Source organism: Asterias amurensis, chromosome 18 (assembly GCF_032118995.1).
Source record: "Asterias amurensis chromosome 18, ASM3211899v1".
In the NCBI taxonomy this organism is placed as follows: Eukaryota; Metazoa; Echinodermata; class Asteroidea; order Forcipulatida; family Asteriidae; genus Asterias; species Asterias amurensis.
This window is the reverse complement of record NC_092665.1, coordinates 4,483,515-4,504,770: the sequence shown is the minus strand read 5'-3', so window position 1 is coordinate 4,504,770 and position 21,256 is coordinate 4,483,515. Positions and strand designations below refer to the sequence as shown.

Genomic DNA, 21,256 nt, shown 5'->3' with positions numbered 1-21,256 from the left:
TTTGACTGGTCCATGGGTGTTTATGGTCAGCAGAGCACATAATAATTGAAAAAAATAAAACATTGAAGAAATAAAATCAGAAAATGAGGGTAAACGTTTTCTGATCAACATGATGATTAAAATCATTTACTCATGAATGCTTTGTGATTCTAAAGGTCTGTAATCTACAACTGGGTCCTCCGACAACAAACAGATGAAATTACATCTCAGTAGTGAGTATCAAGTGTTACAAGATTCAATTGTTGCATAGCTTCCCACCACAACAAAGTTTTATCACACATCCATTTACAACAATTACCATTGATGCAAAGGATTGTTATAATGAAGAAATCTCGCAGATATTCGATCCACCATCTCAGCTTTCTCTATTGATAAAACCGGATCCTACTGGTGGTCTTAGAGGTAGCCAAGACTTAGGTTCATTGTATGACGTCTAGGAATCATTTAATAATGAGAAAAAGCCATTGGTGCCCTTGCCCTTTCAAAAACAAGGCATACAGCCCTGCAACTAGACCTACAAGGCAAAATTCAATCAAACCGTGCTACAGTACAAACTTAAACAAAACCACAGGCATCTGTAGCTCCTTCACTTTAATAAGTAATGCATCTTGGCAGAGCAGTGCAGCACTCCGTATTCAAACTCTGTCATTTACAGAGAGTTCAGGTCTGGCTGGTCATGATGCTTGCCTTTCAACGTTCAAATTACTATTACAATTGTTTCGTCGTTTGGATCGGACGTAAAGCCGTAAGTCCTGTGTAATGGGATAGGCAGTATATAAAGTAAAAGGAACAAAGAACACTTATACATGTAGTGGAGGAGAAGGGTCAAGAGTAGGGTTTATAACGCTGTGTTTCTGCGCAAGCAAGCACCCTTGTCTGATACAGGTTGCCACAGGCTTCAGAATTACCATGGTTACAGTTATTACATTCATGTTAGAGGCATCCTTGGATTCTATATACAAAGAAAGAATCACAAATACTATTTTTCTGTCACTAACTACTGAGGTTCCAATTTGAATTGGAAACCAGAGTGAAGCACACTCACCTTCAGGGGAATATCGTCAGAAGTCTCAGATAAAACATCATCAAAGCCGGGCAAGGCATGACTTCCAAAACTAGAAACACTCATCGTGAATCAGAAATCTCCAACCTCCACCATTAAGAAAAAACTCAAGCTCCGTGGGTGCTGTACTTGCCAACAACAATCAACCGACTCTCAGAAACAACCAAAACCAGAATTTTCTCCGACGAACTTATCCAGTGAACTCTATGTCTCTCAGGCTACCAGTAAGAGACACACCTCAAAGCAAAGCTGCTCGTTGGTTTTAAATTATTTGAAAAACTGACCGTTAATATTAATGATATTTACTCGCCACACACACCATGCCACTCTAGGCTCAGTTTAAACAAACAATCCATTGTCACAATGAGTTGAGAAACAAGCTCATTCATATGCAAATATGATATACCAACGAACTGTGATTGGCCGATGAGAATTACTGTAAACAAGCGCTGATAAGCAAAGGGCAAAGGTCAAATACTGTCATGTCCAAACAGGCAATCGTTAAAAATACATGTTATTTTTGTTGTGTCAACATAACGTGTTCACGTATTCAGTAAAGATGAACACTAACTTGTACTAAATATACCAAGACTTTGGACAGAGTGTGAAAAGAAAACAGATAATTATTGAATTTTATGAAAGACTCTAGAAGCTTGGCACTGAGCTTGAACTTATAACAGTTGTGTACTTAACCATCGGGGATGTTACCATGGTGATAAATGAATGCAGTTTGAAACGAGTCTGTGTGTTTTGTAGTGGGAATCCAATCAACTTGAGCATACAAAGTACAACTGGATGTTGAGAGCAAACCTTGTACTACTTCAATTCATTCATGTACTGAGTTTGTTCTCATGTACAGCACTGCTCATGTAATATCAAAACTGACTGCTTTGACAACACAAAGCCATTGCACGTATCCAATAGCAACACTCGACAAATGTGCAGCATTTGGTCACGATTTAATCAATTTAAGAGTTCTAAACTAAATCCTACAAATGTCTTCGTTGTAGAGGTCTTGGCCATGTTGGTCTACATTTTGTAAGTGTCCTTTCAAAAGTACCCTTTGCAAAATGAAAATGGTCTTGCCTCTTAAAGCTTGAATATATGTTAATAAGCCATAAGTAAAAACTGACCTTTGGAACATGAGTGTCAAGCATGAAATTGTCCTTATAGATTGATATTTATCATGTACATGTTACCACGGACTACAAATTTTTATGATTGGAAGTTTGAATCTAAACACCTATTGATTTAGACCGATGCAGTTTAATGTGTAAACAAATGTTGTTGCAAATAATAAATTTGCGATCTGCAACGTACACAAAACTAACTACATAAACACCAACACACACTGTGGCGACTGTATTGCTGATCAATGCACAGCACACAGAATGCAAACTGTCTACGTGGCTTCATGTGGCTAATAATAATTATGCATGCATGAACGACAACAATTTATTTTGAAGTTCATACATGTACATTAGATTAGCGTAGTGCCATTGATTTAAAAATCTAAAAGTTTGTATCGTAATGGTGAACATTGAGCATTGAACAGGTTGAAAGCCATAATCCCAAGACAATAACGTACATTTGGTGTTGTTTAAACATTGTTTTATGAAAGAGGGTACCGGCCTATATGCTTTGTTTTTATAAGGGCAAGGGCACCGGGGCATTTTCATTATGGTCAAGGGCACCCTACATGAGGAAATCGTCAATTTGTACTGTAGCATTTCATGGGCACCAAAGCAATGACCAGAGGGCAATTGCCTCCGTTGCCTCCATGAAGTATCAGGCCAATCAGTATTGTAGATTTGATCATAAATAAGGGAATAAAAGGGTAGCGACTCGTTCTTTCACGGCTGTTTAGAATCGGCAGGGTCGTTGCCATGTGATAAAGGCCCGAGCCGAGGGCCTTTATCACACGGCAACAACCCTGCAAGGTTTTAAACGGCCGTGAAAGAACGAGTCACTACTCTTTTATTTCCATTTATTAATGCCTTTTTGGTTAAAATGCGTAATAAAGTAAGAAACTCTGTAAAACTTATCCGACGTGCTTGAGCTCTGTGTGTAAATGTTCGACGTCTGTGTGTTGCATTGTTATGACTGAGACGCCTATTTCTGACAGTTTCCGGTTCCGTTCATGCGCATTAGTCTTGGTGCAACACGTTCTCGTTTTCCTTTTACACACAGCGCGGCCAACTCACCGACAGCGTTATAAACAGTGGTCATTATCAAAAGGTTTATACACCCCCACGTAACGCGCTCTCCACCAATAGGAATAGCAAAACTGTCTTGAGGTATTTATGAATGCATTTTAAGATGTCAATTGAGTATAAGGCCTGCAAGGGGGAAAACGGTTGTTCATATGTAAATGCAATCCAGTGTGCTGCGCATACATTTATCCATTGTTTCTTCGTCTTTTTCCCTCTAACCCGCTAAGATGGCAGCATGATGACGCCATGTTTCACACAAAAATGAGCTAGACTACTTACCCTATCGGCAAGTGCTTGATACTTGATGGCAATTTCATCTCTATCTGCCCGGCTAGCTGAGAGTAGATCCTCCACTCTACTGAGCTCGTTCGTCAGCATACGATTTTCTTCTTGTAGTGACATGACGCTTGGACTCAAACCGGACTCATCGAGACGAGGTGAATCATCGGCCGATAGATTCTTAGTGATGATCTCTCGGATACGAGCTGGAACCTTAGTATTACTGTCTCCTTCACCTCTTACTGATAGAAGGCTGTCTGATGAGGGATCTTCTTTGGATAAAACAGTGTCTTCAAGTTTCTGTATATTGACAAAGAGAGATCATCAATAATGAGGCAAACCCTGTGAATCAAATCCCTTGCATACAGCCTTGCAAAATGCTGCGTTCTGTATCAGTTGTATCCAGGCCTGGAATTACACGAAGGCCACAAAAGCCCGAGCCTTGGCCTTAGTGCACCTTCGAATGCTTCCCATTGATTTTCCAATGGAAGATTCCTAAACAAAATGAAAATGGCCATGCCATTTCAGGCCTGTATGCTTCGTTTTTGAAAGGGCAAGGGCACCAAGGCATTTTCTCTGTGGCAAAGGGCACCCTATGATGAAATTGTAAATTTCTACTGGAGATTTCAAGGGCACCAAGGCAATGGCAAGGGGCCTCCATGAATTATCAGGCCTGCCATTTTGAAGACGAAATTCACAATTTGCTATATTCACTTACATTAGTAGAAGTCTCCAGTCTGCTTTTATCAACACAAAACATGTTTAGTCTAAATATTTTTGCTTTGTTGCAAAGTTCCCGGAAGAAATCATTCTCTGAGAGCCATCGCTATGAACAGACATTAGTCTGTGATTTGCAAACTCCAATAACATTCTAAAAAATGAAGTTACAATCAATTTGTTAGTGTAGTGTAGAACATTTTAAGACTAGAATCACTTTCACTTCCTGTATTGTCTGCAGCTTCCTCTATGATTTCACTATCAGACCCACCCATTCAACATCAACCCATGTGAACATCAAGATAACAACTGGTGTACAACACATTATCCAAATATCATATTGTACCTTTCACACTTGACCACGCAAGAAATTTGCGCTCAAGGGCAATATTGCTTTGTGTACAAAGCATCAGTCTTAAAAAATTGCAAATTATGCACGGTGGTATCACAATGTAGTGTGTACTACTATGCGCAATAGTGCTGTACTGGAGAGCTGGAAAGACCCACATTTGATATGGTTGGTTTGATGTGCTAAATGTGGATGAGTTAGACGGTCTTTATAAAATTAAAGAGTGCAATTTAAGGCTATTTTCTAAGTAAGTAGACAATGTTTTGGACAGCAGACACTTTCAAATATGACTTTTATTGGATATTGTTAATTAATGATAATTTTGCTTACAAATCAGCAATTTATAACCATTGGTGGAAATGCTAGTAATATGTTGAAAACAACAAGGTACAAAGTGTTCCCATTGTTGCGTTTCTTTTTGTAACACAAAAACTTCTATTGTTTTAACAGAGCCTCAAATTAATGACAGTTTTATAGCCCCCCTGATAAAAAGTAGTTAGCATTCTACTAATACTAACTACATGTACATCTATGGTTGGTTGGTATAATAATGCCTCTACAAGGATTCAACGCCTTAATTACAGCCATAAATACTCAACTGACTAATTGCAAAAGACGGTGTATATTTAATGAAAGGCTCCAAGGTTAAATTTCAGTTTTGTGACGCACTCATTTTCTAATAGACAGAGTCTTTTGCTAATGGAAAAAAAGAGTATCTAATAAGCTTGGGCGATGTCGATTTATTTTATTCACGATATATCGCCAACAATATATCGCGATTTTCCGTATAATCGCGATTAATGAAATTTGACATCATCTGTCTTAAAACTTCAAGTGAAAGTTGTAGAAGAGACAGTCATAGCATAAGGGAGGTGTTCTAATGACCTATTCTTCTGGTTTTACTCCAAACCTATGGGGTGCAAGAATACATTGCGATATATCGCAATACATCGCGATATATCGATATTTCGATTAAACCAAATCCATCCGATATCGAAATCGTGTCCAAATTAATATCACGATATTTGATAATATCGTGGTATCGCCCAAGCTTAGTATCTTACCTTACTTTACGTCTAGGTATGATGGGTAAATCGCCACTGTGTTTGATACCATTCAAGTGAAATTTGTTCAACATCCAAAAACGTGCCATGGCGTCACACTTCAAATAATGGTTTGTAGGCCTACATGTTTCTACAAACAATATTATTTTGTTCATGTGGTTGATATTCAATGAAAATGGCATGGAATTTGCCCCCGTTGGGGTCTGGCCCAAAAAGTCTAGACAAGTTGTTTTCACAACACTGAATATCACTTCATTGTTACCTTTTCACTACTTTTATTGACACTGCAAACTAAACAACGGAAAGTTACTGTGTGGTCTTCATAAAGTTTTCAGAATTTTTTAAATAATTTTTAAAAAGGACCAGTGCTCAGTGATTTGTAGTCTGCCCCCAGGCTGAAACCTAGTTCTTCTGAACTCTAAACCATTTTAAAATTACAGATGTAAATTTCAGTTACTACAGTATAACTAGACAACGAAACACAAAGCACATTGTGGTGATACCAATCAAACTATGGTCAATAGAAAATCAGTGAGGTGTGCACCTTTGTAATTGGGTTACCCCTGGAACTTAATCAACCCCCTTATTGGCACCCAACAACCAACTGATTGGTGTGAAGTGCAGTAGCTTTCAAAGTCACACATTGTAACAATAATCTGTACAATATGAAGAGCTACTAAAATGATACCATAGTGACGATGAAACCATAGTGTACCTCTAAGGGCCTGCCGGCAGATCATCAATGGGGAATTACTCATGAATTGGGGCTCAAAATGACACCTAAATAAAAAAAATTATATTCTATAGTCAGAAACAGGTCACTTGAAATGAGCACAATACATAGTGCATACTGAGCGATCCTACTAAAAGCCAACAACAAGATGGCATCCTACCACTTTCCGTGTAAAAAAAAAATTCTGGTTAAAAATTCACATTTTTCGTGAAGTTTTTTCCATTACATTTCTGTTTAAATTACAAATCACACATAGCTCTATCTTTGGTTTATTTGCCGGTTTTGAGGTACTTGAAACTTGTTGTTGGCTTTTAGTAGGACCCCTTTTGAGCAACACCATGGCCCTCTTTACAGATAGACCGCATTATAATGCATTTTGGGACAGTTTGGGAGTATTGCTATGCATGTATGCTGGCATGATGAATGTCGCATCCTATCCCAGAATGCATAGCTAGCGACTATTTGTAAAAAGGGTCCATGTTGGCCCATATTTCCAAACCAAAACAATTCTCAAAATGAGAAGAAACTATTAGATTTTAGCTTTAAAGACTCTAACTTCTAAAAGAGAAGGCTACATTAATTAAACATTCATAAATACCCCAGACAGTTTCCCTACTCCTATTGGTGGAGAGCGCGTCACGTGGGTGTGCATAAACCTTTCTTTAATGACCGGTAAAAAGTGTTAATTCATGAGCGTGACACGCGACCTTGCACCTGTTCTTATAAGACAAATAAACAAAATAAAAAACAACTGTTTGTCAGGCCCTGGTGTACAGTCAGTACAGCTTCAGTGGAAATAAGGGAATCAATGTGTGTTGAATCGGTTTTCAACTAGTGGTTTAAACCTGGTTCTTTATAATTTACCTTGACTTTGTCTCGGTAAATTATCAAGAACCAGGCCTCGTTGAGATTAAACCACTAGTTGAAAACCTCTTCACCACACATTGATTCCCTTATTTCCACTGAAGCTGTACTGACTGTACACCAGGGCCTGACAAACAGTTGTTTTTTATTTTGTTTATTTGTCGTTGTTCAAATGCCAAGATGAAACTAATGGAAACAAGATCAGGCCCCTAGTAATTACTCAAAATAATTATTGGCATAAAACCTTACTTGGTGACAAGTAATGGGGAGAGGCTGATGGTGTAAAACACTGTGAGAAACGGCTCCCTCTGAAGTGCCATAGTTTTAGAGAAAGACGTAATTTTCCACGAATTTGATTTTGAGATCTCAGATTTAGAACTTGAGGTCTCGAAACCAACCATCTAAACGCATACAACTTCCTGTGACAAGGGTGTTTTTTTCTTTCATTATTATCTCGCAAGTTCGATGACCGATTGAGCTCAAATTTTCACAGGTTTGTTATTTTATGCTTATATGTTGAGATACACCAACTGTGAAGGCTAGTCTTTGACAATAACCAATAGTGTCCACTGCCTTTAAGGGAAATGCCTTGTCTTTGCCATCATGGACAAAATGTAACTTGAGGCATTGAGTGGAATTTGTTTTGTTTTGTTATGCAAGTCGCCAGACAGTGACACACTAGGCCTGAAGGCCACTTCAAGGTGTGGGCTACAATTTGTTTTTCCAGAGGCTGTTGTTGCCGCCTACTCTTGGGAAACCCCTCTCACAGTCTATATGGATGTAGGCTTGTTGGGTATCATCAAGGATAATATGGAAACGTTTCCATCATCAGTAACAAGTAAGGAAAAGTAACAACAACAAAGATACCAAATGGATAGTTCCTGTGTAGAATAAAAAGTATAATATAATAAATTTTTATAATAAATTAGTAATGATAGATAGATGCTCAACTCTGTAAACGAAAGGTCAACATGATTCCATGAACATGAACTGAAAATGAACCTCAATAATCATCGTTTTCTCTACTTGACCAAAGTCAATTTAAGAATAAAAATAAACCACGACCTGGTGGAGGGTAGGGGATCGGAAGGGCGGGTGTCACGTGTATGTAGGCCAGCAGAGATTCAAGTGTAGTCTATATAGACTTGTGTGGTGTGGGGAAGAGGTTAAATAAAATTGTGTGTCCAACAATATTTACCTGAATGACTCTCTCGAGACGCTCATCTCTATCTCCTTTGAACGACATGACAACCACTAAAAGCTCAGACTATCTCAGTAGTAGAAATAAGGATTCTGAAACATGGAACCGTAATTGGAAGTCTGAGGAACTTGGATTGTTGGAAGTACGGGCTAGCTAGCTGTCCAAAACGTTCGCGCCTGGTACAAAATTACACACGTTTTACACGTGCACTCTTTCGCCACTACGCCAGAAAGAACCACGGCAACACCAACAGTGAATCACCAGCAACCACGTAACTGAGACAGGAAGTTTCTCAAGTACTTCTGAACAAGGTGACCATTTTGTTTGGAATTGAGAAACCGGTTATTTCCTCTCCAAATCGTGCAGCAGCCGATACAAATTTACTACCGCACAAACGTACCCGCTGACTAATTTTTGAGCACAATACGTGTATCACTGGTGCCTAACGTCTAGTGAATGTAATACCACACGCAAGCTGATTACCAGCGTAATTGACATCCTGAGTGAACATAGAGTTGATTTCAAGTCTGAGATTGCGGTTATTCCTCTGCATCAGCAACACAAAACGCATCCGGGTAGACTACAAGCTACGATCGCAGACTTGTAACCAAGGCTAGAGTGAACAGTGCCCTCTATCAATCAAACCACCTGATTAATCCGATGATTCGCCCCAGGGTTAAAGTGCGCTGGATCGAGGGTGATGATAAGGGCAAAGCTAGCCCGGTGGGCGGTGACCAACGCGACCCCCCGCGAGACGACGCTACTTTATAGCGTCTGTTGCTTAGGAACATGAGATAAGAGTCCAGATTGTGGAGCTAGCTAATGGTGTGTGTGAATCGATTGTTGTGATTTGTGCTTGATTTGTTATTGGAGTTTTGAACGAGAATAATGCTTAGTTTGTCACAATGCGAAATGTAAATAAAACAATTCAGAAGTTTCTTCAGAGAAACAAAATTAATTCCCAGAACAACTCGCGAAGGGTGACAGCGTAAACAAACTGTCATTTGGTGAATTCATAATTATTATTTACAAAAAATAGTAGTCTTCTTCGAAGGCTAAAAAACAGATATAATGAAACTTTGCTTAGAAAAGGTTTGCAAATTGCAGCTTTGGTAACTACTAATATAATCGTAAAACCTCACGTGGTAAGGAGTAATGGGGAGAGGTCGATAGTATAAAACATTGTGAGAAACGGCTCCCTTTGAAGTGGAGACGTTTTCGAGAAAGAAGTTATTTTCAACGAATTTGATTTCGAGACCTCAGATCTAGATTTTGAGGTCTCGATATCAAGCATCTGAAAGCCGAAACTTCGTCCGGCAAGGGTGTTTTTTTCTTTCATAGTTATCTCGCAGCTTCAACGACCAATTGAGCTCAAATTATGTTTGTTATCATGCATATGTTGAGATATGTACACCAAGTGAGAAGACTGGTCTTTGGCAATGTAAGGTATTCATCCTTCGCTAAAAAGCCAAAATGGCTTTGCTTTATTAAAGGCAGTGGACACTGTTGGTAATTGTCAAAGACTAGCCTCCACAGTTGGTGTATCTCAACATATGCATAAAATAACAAACCTGTGAAAGTTTGAGGTCAATCGGTCATCGAACTTGCGAGAATATGAATAAAAGAACAAAACACCTTTGTCACACAAAGGTGTGTGCGTTTAGATGGTTGATTTCGAGACCTCAAGTTCTAAATCTGAGGTCTCGAAATCAAATTCGTGGAAAATTACTTCTTTCTCGAAAACTATGGCACTTCAGAGGGTGCCGCTTTTCACAATGTTTTATTCCATCAACCTCTCCTTATTACTTGTCACCAAGAAAGGTTTTATGCTAATAATTATTTTGAGTAATTACCAATAGTGTCCACTGCCTTTAACTTCCCCTTTAGTTTACTATACCCTTTCATTTCACAACAACAATATGATACACTAAACTGCACACTCGTTTATAAAGTCATTTTTGACCCATCCCCAGTAAATGGAACTGTTGGGGCAGTTTGCCACTCACATAAATAAGCTTTTCAAGTGAACTAAAGTTCAGGCACTAAAAGCCCTGAATGGGCAAACAAGCTCTGGTTTGTGTGCTTTTTGTTAGATAAGCACACAAAGTACGCGTCCCTTGGATTTACTGCCTGCTTGCTTGGAAATATTTTAAGTCAACACCGAAGCTTCCCAAAAAAAAGCATTCTATAGAAACTTCAACGTTAATCCTAGCAACTATTATCAAGACAGAAGTAGTTCCCAAATAAAATAAAATTTATATTAATTACTAGATGGTGATAACTATAGATAACGCAAATTGATTCTGTACAACATTTAATTTTAAGGGCAGCTTTTATTAATAAATAAAAACTTGTGTTTAAGGGTGACCTTGCTTGTTACTTAATTCAGATATTATTTATCATTAAAATGATTACGCTAGTGGTTTGTTGTCTTGACTAGAGATTCGAATGTTGGCATTAGTAATTATCATTAAAACAAATTTTGTAAGCTCTTATTAATAGCATGTGTTGTCACATTATTTATAATTATTCATTGGCTTGATGACACCATGTTACAATGACAACTTGGTATTTAAAATATAGGTGGCGCTCCATATAATACCACTTCACAGTAGAACCACAATGTTATAAACCTTGTTTTTAAACTCAATAAACTTACTTACAATCATGACAATGTCTGCTACCAGACGTTCAATTGTTGCTTCCATCACCTCATCCACAGAACATTAATACATTTATCCATTACCATGGTAATAGCTGCCTCAAAAAAAACCACAAGATCCTTTCTGAATAGTTCTGGAGGATTTAGTGCTTGAGGTAAGAAGCAATGGAAGCTCTTGTCTTCTGTGCAAATATTGTTTCTTAAGTCTATTTATTGAAGAGGTTCCTTTTGGAGCATCCTTTCTCTATGCTTGAAGTAAATAAATATAAGTTGTGGCAGTGTGTTTGCAGAACGCTATGGTGTTATGCAACACTTTCAGACTTTTGTAGAACCCACGGGTGTATACAGCTCTACAAAACCCACTCCTATATGTGTAATTGATGAACTACCAAAGAGTTGTTATGAAATGCAGACAGACTACACTTTATTGCTTCTGGAAACATAACCTTGATCTGAAATTAATCCACTTACATCACCCCCTGCATGGTTCCATTGTTGTAAGACGTGTTTCACGGCCTTTAATGATAACTTGCTCCTAGTTACTGCTAGGAGTACAGTAGACCCCTGGCCCAACACATTGCAGGCCAAGTTTTCAAATCTGATAACGGACAATTTCTGATTGCATCCCCTTCTCACTAAGTACTAGAATAGGCCTATTACCATGAATGGAGGGAAAAATACTTGAATATGAATCCGTGATCGTTGATCGATTACAGAGTGAGATAGTTGCCATATTATTGCACTATATTTAATTAACATTTAAATTAAGGGTTATCAATATTGGCTGACGGATTTGTGAAGAAATAATTGTAGGCCTTATACACATTATATAAAATTAAAAAAACTTTTCAAAAGGCAGAACCACATAATTTATTTAAATGCCCAATGCTTAACTCTCTACTGGTACTTTGCAAATTCTTTTTGTGATGAGCTCAACTTTAAAAATGGAAAGTGGTGATACTTCAACAAATTCACAAGTAGTGTTTTCTTGCAATTTTAAAAAAATGCAATGATGATTTTGATAACATGTTTTCATTATTTCAATTATTGAGTGTTTTATACAAGAGGGCTTCTCTCTTATGGACGGTTACAATCGCATCGTAAAGATGCCAAGGCTTGGAGAACCGCGCATCATTATCAGCAGTCAGTCTCTTTGCATTCACAAATCCTGACCATCACCAACCACAAGAGGGGGTAGTTGCATTTTCTAACGGTACCTTTTTCAACACCCATTATTTGATATTTTTTTCTGTACTCCAGTCATGAAAATGGAAATTACTTTCTACCTATAAACATGCTCAAATGAACGATATGCTTTTAAAACTGCAAAAAGACGGTGTAGGTTTTGTTGTGTGGGTTTAATTTACGATTTCCGACTGGAGTAAATCATCGTTTTTGTTAAGCAGGGTGCTAAAAATTAAACCTACTTTTTGATGAAATTTATTTTTTGGGGAGGGGCGTGTACAAATAATTTTCCAAAAACAATGACAGTCTGGTATATTTTCTATTTCACCTTGCAAAAATATATATATATATTTTTTTTTTTTCAAATATTTTATTTTGTTGGTGACGGTGGTGGGCCAGCTCCGGTAGAGAATAGGATTGGCAAAAAGGTAATTTACATTTTTGATTTGAAGCTGTTGTCTTCATTAACCTTAGTCTTCACCTGTTCTTTTATTTGTTTACATACATGTCTGTGTGAACAACGAACAGGATCAGTGCGGAACAACAACACAAAAATACACAAGTTTCACTGCTTAATTTGTAAGTGAAAAGTCTTCAAAATCTAATCAAACCGTAAAAAAAAATTGTAATGATAATAATATTATTGACTGACTGAATACATTACACGTATGTTTAATGACACATAAACACAATTATCATCATGTACAATTATCATAATATACTCCAAATGGGGAAAATGACTACAATCCTACATGCCACATTTAATATTAGTTATGAAATAAATAAGGGAACGATTCAATTCATCTAATTAATTAATTAACTCAAATGAAAAATTCATTTTGGTAAAAAGAAAATTAAAAGCAGACCAGAAGAATACATAAAAAATGTTTTCGATAAAAACAAATATTAACATTTTATCAAATATTATTTAAATTAAACCGACCATCCTGAATTTCAGCTAAGCTTTCACCACTCTCGATCTCGATATGATCATTATTCATTGTGCAATAGGGGGATAGTATACAAGATAGTGGATCTTTTTAGTCGTTTATTCATCTATGGTTCATTTATTTTCGTTTTCAAAAATAAACTCCTCATTCTTAATTTTAGCAAGTCACACAGTAACACATACTCACAGACAGTGTCACTAGAAAGTCTAGCCTCAAAATGTAACTGTTTGAAGTTTGCTAGTTTAGTTGCAATAACGTAAACCCTCCTGTCGACGGCAGGATCAGGAGAGGAGGGTTACGTTATCGTATCGCAATTAGAGTTTTGCAGGCAATTTCATATGACAACGGTTATTTAGGTAAATACAATTGCGTGGAAGCTGACGAGGTTAAAACTTAGAAATTAAATGAATACTTACGACACGTGGTAGTAGTAAAATACGGAGCCAATGTTTTCGTGTTCCACCACACGAAAAGCCACTGCTGTCCCGGTCACGTCAGTGTGTGACCCCGGCACTTTCACTTTTCAGTTTCACGGACGGCGAGCTGTTCAAAATTTGACTCCTCCGCGCTTTGGGCAAGAATTAACCAAGCTAAGCAAACATTTGTTCAGTATACACCGTACGTTCCTAACTGTTTGGGCACCCAAGGTAAACAACGCACAGAAAAACCAACGAGGTGAAAAGAAATCCTATTCAATACACACGTCAATAACAAAAGCGCTCAAATTCAAACCACTTATTGAACGTGTAATTACTGTCAATAGATCAAGAAACAAGCTTGTTCATTGGTCAATCACCGGTGCGTTAATAGGTATCCGACGGCTGTTTTGTTAACGGTTTGTTGTCTCTTGAGGGCGCCTTTCGTCTGGACGAAATAAATAAACAAGAATGGCGGCCTCCACTGAAGAAGGGAGAAAAGGCGGAACTGTTGACAGTAAAGGAATTGTTCTTCGAGTTACACAGGTTCGATTTGGAGATAATTCTGTTGTAAAATGTATTTCATGTCACATAGACATTAAACTTTTATTCTCACCGCCAATTCAACTTTGAATCGAACTATTTTTCTGATGACTTAAAATGGCTGGCAGTTGCGAAAACGTAACCCTCTCTCCCGACGACGGCCGCCAGGCATGCCAGGCCGACCTGGCGGCCGTCGGGAGGAGGGTTACGTTATCGCAACTAGGCAGCTGGCTGAAGTGAGTGAAACATCAATCATGTTGAAGAAGTTGAATTGAATGATTGATAAATGTCTAATGAATGAATTGAACAAAAATGAAGTGAATGGTAATTATAATCATAATGGTAATAAAATAAAATAATACATTGTAATTTCAATTAGGCTTACTAAGTTATGGGTACAATATTATATAGAAAGCAGGTCCACTTGACTCCACTATCCTATGACTCAGTTTTCTGGATTCTTGTTTAATGGGGATAATATTTATAGAGGTAGCTGTGTGGAGTGAATAATGGCCCTGTTTTCTATAGTTACTCTGCAATTAGGCCTTACATAACTTTTATTCTGGTTTGTGTTTAGTTGGATTCCAGTCAGTTAGACGGTGAACTACATCAACTCCTGAAGGCACAATTCTACAGGATTTTCCGCTTTTTAAAGGTATTTTTGTATTAGATTTTAAAATGATGCTCCCCTTATTTATTGCTACATCCAAGCTCTAGTCAAGGAAATATACAATTACAATGTTTGAAATATTAAATTCTTTAGTTAAGAAAGTAAGCTTCTTTTGGTTATAATGTAGGCTACGATGCCTTGTGTTTTCTTTTATTTCAGCCTGGGATACTTGCCTACATTGAGCCAGAATTAAATGCTCTTCTACGCTTACTAACATGGCAGGTAAGCATGGTTAGATGGAAGATCAGATTACTCTCATGTAATTGGCATTTACTGTCACTCATGATAATGCTTATGGCTGAGTTCGAGTGGTGTGTTTTTGGCCAGAGTGCGCTGTTCGCACACCCGAACCCGAGAACAATGCACACACCACCTTTCAGCATGGATCAGTCGAGAACAACAGAACACTCTACACTGTCTTCTTATAAACTTAGGTCAGGGAATAATGGTATTTTGTTGGAGTATCCTTCTGGTAAAATGTTGACTACTTTTGGTGATAGGGCTTTTTCTGTGGCAGCCCCTAAGCTTTGGAATGCGCCACCGCTTCACATACGTAGCGAACACCTCTTTTAAATGTAATATAAAAACCTATCTTTTTAAAACCGCTTTTTAGCTTTTTAATGTCTTCTTCTATGGTCACCTTGCCAGTTAGTTTAGAATTTTTATAGCATATAGGGTTAGAGGCGTCTGTCTCCTGAAAAGGTCAAAGCATTACCGATGCCAGCAGAGAAATGCCTTGTGTAATAAGTAACTAATTAGTTCTCTGTTGGCAGGACAGACGTATCCCCATACTTTTGTTTGGGCACTGGCCTGGTGACCAGTCTTTTTTCGTTGTCTTTTTCTTCCACTCTGTGGTTTTTAACATGTGTTCTGCGCCTCTGATCATTTGTATGTAAGGGGTGCAATATAAATTTGAAATAATATTATTTTTATTAAATTATTATTATTATTATTAAAAATGGCGCTACATCGTCGTCCTTTGGGTGGAAGATACACGAACAGCATCCAAGATTACACCACCCAAACTTGAACCTTATGTACAAAAGAGGACACTTTGTGATATTTTATGGGGTTTTTTCCTACACAGTTTTCAATCAACGCAGTTGGTGCAACGTTAGGTCAACGAATGATGAATCTCAAATATAATAATGAGAAACTGGTGACCTCTGACCTAGTCAAATCACAACGATACCTCTATGCCTGTGTCCTGATTGGTGCAAAGTGGCTGCAAGAACGATCAGCTGACCTGTCAAGTTCAACCAATCACATACAAGCTTTCAAACTGGTAAGATGGGAAACAATGTTATTGTTGCATTTTTGTGGGAGTGCATTTTTAGTTTCGAATACGGGTTCCTGTCAGCGCACTTTCCTAATAGCTTGAGGTGTTTTACAACATTATCTTTGTTTATCAGGTACATGCTTTCCTCAACTGCCTGGGTTCAATACAACTTCAAGCTGCCTATGTTCCAACTAGGGGGGTTAACCCAACACAGTACTGTCTCTGCCCTCACAGGTTCAAACTTGTAAATGTGCATTCAGAAATGGTGCAGTGCTCAATGAATTTTTTTATTATAGAGACGTTGAATTGATCTAACACTCTTATCATTCAGCCATCAGAACTGGAGTCCGATTCACTTGTCCGTCCAACACACCATGTAACTGTTTTGCTTTAACTTATGCTTTATGTCCGCTATTTAATAGAAATTTGATATGTCATTTCCATAGATGTGGAAAGCGATTTATCTCTTGGAGAAGCTATTCAGCATTGCATCACTTGTCAACTTCTTGGTGTTTTTACAAGATGGCCGCTATCAGTTTCTTCATGAGAGAATCTTGGGGATCCGAGCTGAGTTTGCTCAACGTCAATCAATCAGACAGGTGAGATTTAAAAAGCCTGTTGGAAAAACAATTTTCTTCAAGACTGATTTGTCAATAAATTAAGTCGGTTCATGCATAAAGTGGGTTCATACTTCATGCGAATGCGAAGCAATTTTTGACGCCACGTGGCTGATGAGCACAAGTCACCCGATGCCGATTATTCGTTGCTAATTTGTGACGTCAACATTTTTATCGCATTCTCATTCTCATGAACCGGGCTTAAGGCAGTCGAACAAAATAACAAGACATGTTCTTGTGTACTTTCATAAACAATTCTAGAAAAAAAATCGGACGATCGAAACATAAGCCAGTTCAAGCTGTTTTCCCAGACTTCAATGGACCGATCCGGCCTATCAATCAAACTGCGCATTCACCCATTTGACCAATCACAGCAATGATTGTGGTCGGACAAACTCGGTCATGCGTGCGCGTATATTTGGCACACGCGGCAGAATGTCATTGGGAGTGTTTGTACACTCGTCTTGCTCACGTGCGCGGTGGGCGGAGCTCAGTGCAAAGCTGGAACGGTCCATTTGGTTGAACTTGAACTTTCAGTAAAGGTTCATTTTAAGGTCAGATGGTGTGCTGTAGCAAATACAACTTATAAATGGACCCTGCAAAGTGACGATACAAAGTCTGTAAACTGGACCAATTTAATCAGCCTTGAGGCCTTTTCACACGAGGAAAATAAGCAGGGGGTCCTTGGTCTTAAGAACACAACGTTGTTTAATCCACATCGTGTGAAAGGTACCTCTGCTTAAATAGGCACGGGTCCCTGGTCTTTTTAAGACCAAGGTCCAGACCTCCGTCATAAAAACACAACGTTGTGAAAATTATACCACGATCGTCCGTGTGTGCTGTATGAATGGAAATTGCTTGCGTAACGAAGGACCCTGGTGTGGCTGGAGCTACCACGCATGCGCGCAAGAAGAAACACATGGTGCACGAAAATCAAGATGTTTGACCCCGTTATATGATAACGCTAAACCTTTGAGCGTGTGCACGACTCCTTCAAGAGAGCAAGTTGTTAATGTTGACCTTTAGCACCACAAAAGACGAATGTTTTGAGACATGGGACGTTGGTTTCTGCGCCGTGTGAAAGGTCCTGTTTGAGTTTGACCAATGTCCTTGGTCAAGACAACTGGCACCGGAGACCAAGGACACTAGTTTGACGTTGTTGTGTGAAAAGGGCTTTGGACACTTCAAGGGTAAATGTCAGAACATAAAACTTCACTTGAAGATCACAGGAAATTTAGTACGAAACTTGCAAGTGTATTTAAAAACTACAGTGAAATGTTGTCATTTTGTTGTGCCTTTTTTCCTAGGTGAGCTTTGAATTTATGACGAGGGAGCTTCTTTGGCACGGTTTTGCAGAATTCCTTTTCTTCCTTCTTCCTTTCATCAACTTCCAAAGAATCCGTAATTTTGTTCAACGTCAACTCTTCAGACCTAGTCAGATTGCTTCCAGTCAGCATAGATTAAAGAGACATTCTAGCCACTATACAGAATGTGGAATTTGTGGAGAATGGCCGACCACTCCAAGGGAAATAGGCTGCTGTCATGTCTTCTGTTATTATTGTATCCAGGTAGGTACTCGCTCTAGGCTAAAACTAGACTTGTTGACAAGTCGTTAATGGTCTGTCACGGTGAGATAGTTGAGTTGTGGTGGTGGCAAAATGATTCAGGTTTTCGCGATCGAAAACTGCTCTCTCGAGATCACTGCTCTGGCGCGAAGCTGCTGGCTGCCGACTGCTACTCCCTGTACGGTAGTCGTGAGAGAGCAGTGGTCTCGCAGGGGCCAGCAATCTCATGAGAATACTGCCAGTGTCGCAGGAATCGCCGAGAGTAGAACGCTATCACCGCGACAGTCATTTAACGACTTGTCCACAAGTCTGAACTTAAAGGCAGTGGACATTATTGGTAATTACTCAAAATAATTATTGGCATAAAACCTTACTTGGTAACGAGTAATGGGGAGAGGTTGATAGTATAAAACATTGTGAGAAACGGCTCCCTCTGAAGTGACGTAGTTTTGTAATTTTCCACGAATTTGATTTTGAGACCTCAAGTTTAGAACTTGAGGTCTCGAAATCAAGCATCTGAAAGCACACAACTTCGTGTGACAAGGGTGTTTTTTTTCTTTCATAGTTATCTTGCAACTCCGACGACCGATCGCGCTCAAATTTTCACAGGTTTGTTATTTTATGCATATGTTCAGATACACCAAGTGAGAAGACAAGTCTTTGACAATTACCAATAGTGTCCACTGGCTTTAAACAAGTAAATTAAATACAATCTGATACATTGATTTCAATAGTTTGTAGTCATTTTATTTTTAATACTAATGGTACAGACAAATTAAATACAATTTGATACATTGTTTTCAATGGTTTGTAGCCATTTTATATTCTAGCACCGCTTAGTTCAATATTAATGAAAATATATACATGTATTAAAGGGAAGGTACACGTTTGGTAATTACCCAAAACAAATATTAACTTAAAAACTGACTTGGTAACGACTATTGGAGAGAGAATGATAGTATAAAATATTTTGGGAAACGACTCCCTCTGAAGTAACGTATTTTTTGAGAAAGAGGTAATTTCTCACCAAAATAATAAAAGACTTCTCGCTAGAAGTCTTTTATTCCTATCTGAAAGCACACAAATTCGTCCAACAAGGGTGTTGTTTCTCTCATCAATTTCTCGTAACTTCGACCTTCGATGACCAATTGAGCCCAAATTTTCACAGGCTTGTTATTTAACGCTTACGTTGGGCAACACCAAGTGAGAAGACTGGTCTTTGACAATTACCAAACGTGTACCTTCCCTTTAAAGGGCGGGATTGAAATGATGATTAATGGCAGCACAACGGGAAGTCAAATTGGGCCGAGAACTTGTTTTACAACCCCCCCCCCCCCCCTCCAGAGACCCATGCTTGCAACTGAGTCCCCATCCTTATCAACACATCCATAAGAGTTGAAACCAACAATTTTTTTCAGAACCAATCAAACTCATTTAGGGATTAATATTACATGGTATTACCGCAAACCTTACTATATATAACATTGTTATCATCTTTGATTTCATAACTTAACTTGCCACAACCATTACATGTTAGTGTTTTTGATAATAATAGGATAGTTCTTTTCAAAACTGAGAAGTCTCCCGAAAATCGGATAAATCTACTCGGCGGTAGTAGAATAAAGACAGACATTTCTCTAAAAACAAACTCTACCTGGCGAGTAGATACACACATGGAGTTGACCGCAAACCAAATATATATATAATACCCCACCATGCAATGCCTAAAATCCTTTATAATAAATTGTTTATTTATTTGTTTCTCATTCAGAGTAATTTCTTGGCAGATCCTTCCTACACATGTCCACTTTGTTCTCAACCAGTAGAAGATGTCACAAACATTCGACCAATCACATGTGATGTAAGATAACACATTATTTATTTATTCTGACCGATCACTCATCTAAGCTTGGGCAATATCACGATATTATCGAATATCGCGATATTGATTTGGAAACGATTTCGATATCGGATGGATTTGGTTTTAATCGAAATATCGATATATCGCGATATATCGTGATATATCGCGATAATCACAATGTATAATGTAAATATCGCAATGTATTTGCTAGCTGAGACATCTTGCACCCCATAGGTTTGGAGTAAAACCAGAAGAATAGGTCATTAGAACACCTCTCTTATGCTATGACTGTCTCTCTACAACTTTCATTTGGAGTTTTAAGACTGTTGATGTCAAATTTCATTAATCGCGATTATATCGAATATCGCGATATATTGTCGGCGATATATTGTGAATAAAATAAATCGATATCACCCAAGCAGTGAGTTAGATTTGAATAATGTCTGGTAGAAGTGCTTGCTTAAGTGCTTTTCACATTACAGCAATTTACCTAGGGACACTTGCTTAATTTTAGCATGGTTTTAAATAAAAATGTAGCATTATTTGACAAGATTTTGCAAGAGATTTTGGACAGTAGAACAGATTGTTGTCCTTTCACACGAGATACATGTTGTAGAATTTTACAACCATGCAAAAATGTAGCAAGGGACCGATGCTAAATTGCTCTTGTGTGGAAGGGGCTTTTATCACAAACGCCACTTGAACAGAGAGATGAATTAAATTGTTAAAACACATAGAAGGAATGTTGTAAAGATGTTGGTGTACTGTGGGTTTAAGGAAAACTTCATACTTTGAGGTTAAACACATATAATATTTTTCACAGAGTAATTGTTTAAAGCTTTATGTCTCGCACCAATTTCACTACATATTTACAAATTTTCTTGCGCAATGTTGAGATTGAGCCTCATTCACAGTATTGTAATTTACTTACATGGTATAAAGACGGACACAATGGAGAACTTCCCTTTATTTTTTTCTATTGCTTAGAACTATACCGTCTTGAAGAAATTAGTAAAACAGTTAGT

General features: G+C 38.2%; 2 protein-coding genes across 4 annotated transcripts in view; one reads left to right on the top strand and one right to left on the bottom strand.

Moving 5' to 3' along the window:
• Nucleotides 1–13,897, bottom strand: part of LOC139950760 (uncharacterized) — a 54,443-nt gene extending 40,546 nt beyond the window's left edge. Inside the window, exons 1-2 of one of the 3 annotated variants that reach the window (XM_071949559.1) lie at nucleotides 13,697–13,897; nucleotides 3,556–3,855 (exon numbers count right to left, since the gene is read on the bottom strand). In XM_071949559.1, coding sequence (XP_071805660.1) covers nucleotides 3,556–3,678 — 123 coding nt within the window. In that variant the 5' untranslated portion in view covers nucleotides 3,679–3,855; nucleotides 13,697–13,897. Of the gene's footprint in view, nucleotides 1–1,045; nucleotides 1,290–3,555; nucleotides 3,856–8,480; nucleotides 8,945–13,696 lie in introns of those variants that run through there. The other 2 variants (XM_071949557.1, XM_071949560.1) reach the window with 2 other exon arrangements.
• Nucleotides 13,898–14,153: 256 nt separating this feature from the next.
• On the top strand, nucleotides 14,154–20,364 carry LOC139950759 (peroxisome biogenesis factor 2-like). Its single transcript, XM_071949553.1, has 7 exons — nucleotides 14,154–14,242; nucleotides 14,817–14,894; nucleotides 15,069–15,131; nucleotides 15,997–16,194; nucleotides 16,635–16,787; nucleotides 18,113–18,373; nucleotides 20,142–20,364. The coding sequence occupies exons 1-7, from the start codon at nucleotides 14,168–14,170 to the stop codon at nucleotides 20,238–20,240; spliced, it is 927 nt and encodes a 308-aa protein (XP_071805654.1). The 5' UTR covers nucleotides 14,154–14,167; the 3' UTR covers nucleotides 20,241–20,364.
• The last annotated feature ends 892 nt before the right edge of the window (nucleotides 20,365–21,256 follow it).

Bases quoted from the DNA above. Each gene is read 5' to 3' on its own strand.
- LOC139950759 (XM_071949553.1), top strand. From the start codon at position 14,168: ATGGCGGCCTCCACTGAAGAAGGGAGAAAAGGCGGAACTGTTGACAGT. The intron at 14,243-14,816 runs GTTCGATTTGGA...GTTTGTGTTTAG, and splicing joins TTGTTCTTCGAGTTACACAG to TTGGATTCCAGTCAGTTAGA. The intron at 18,374-20,141 runs GTAGGTACTCGC...TTTCTCATTCAG, and splicing joins TCTGTTATTATTGTATCCAG to AGTAATTTCTTGGCAGATCC.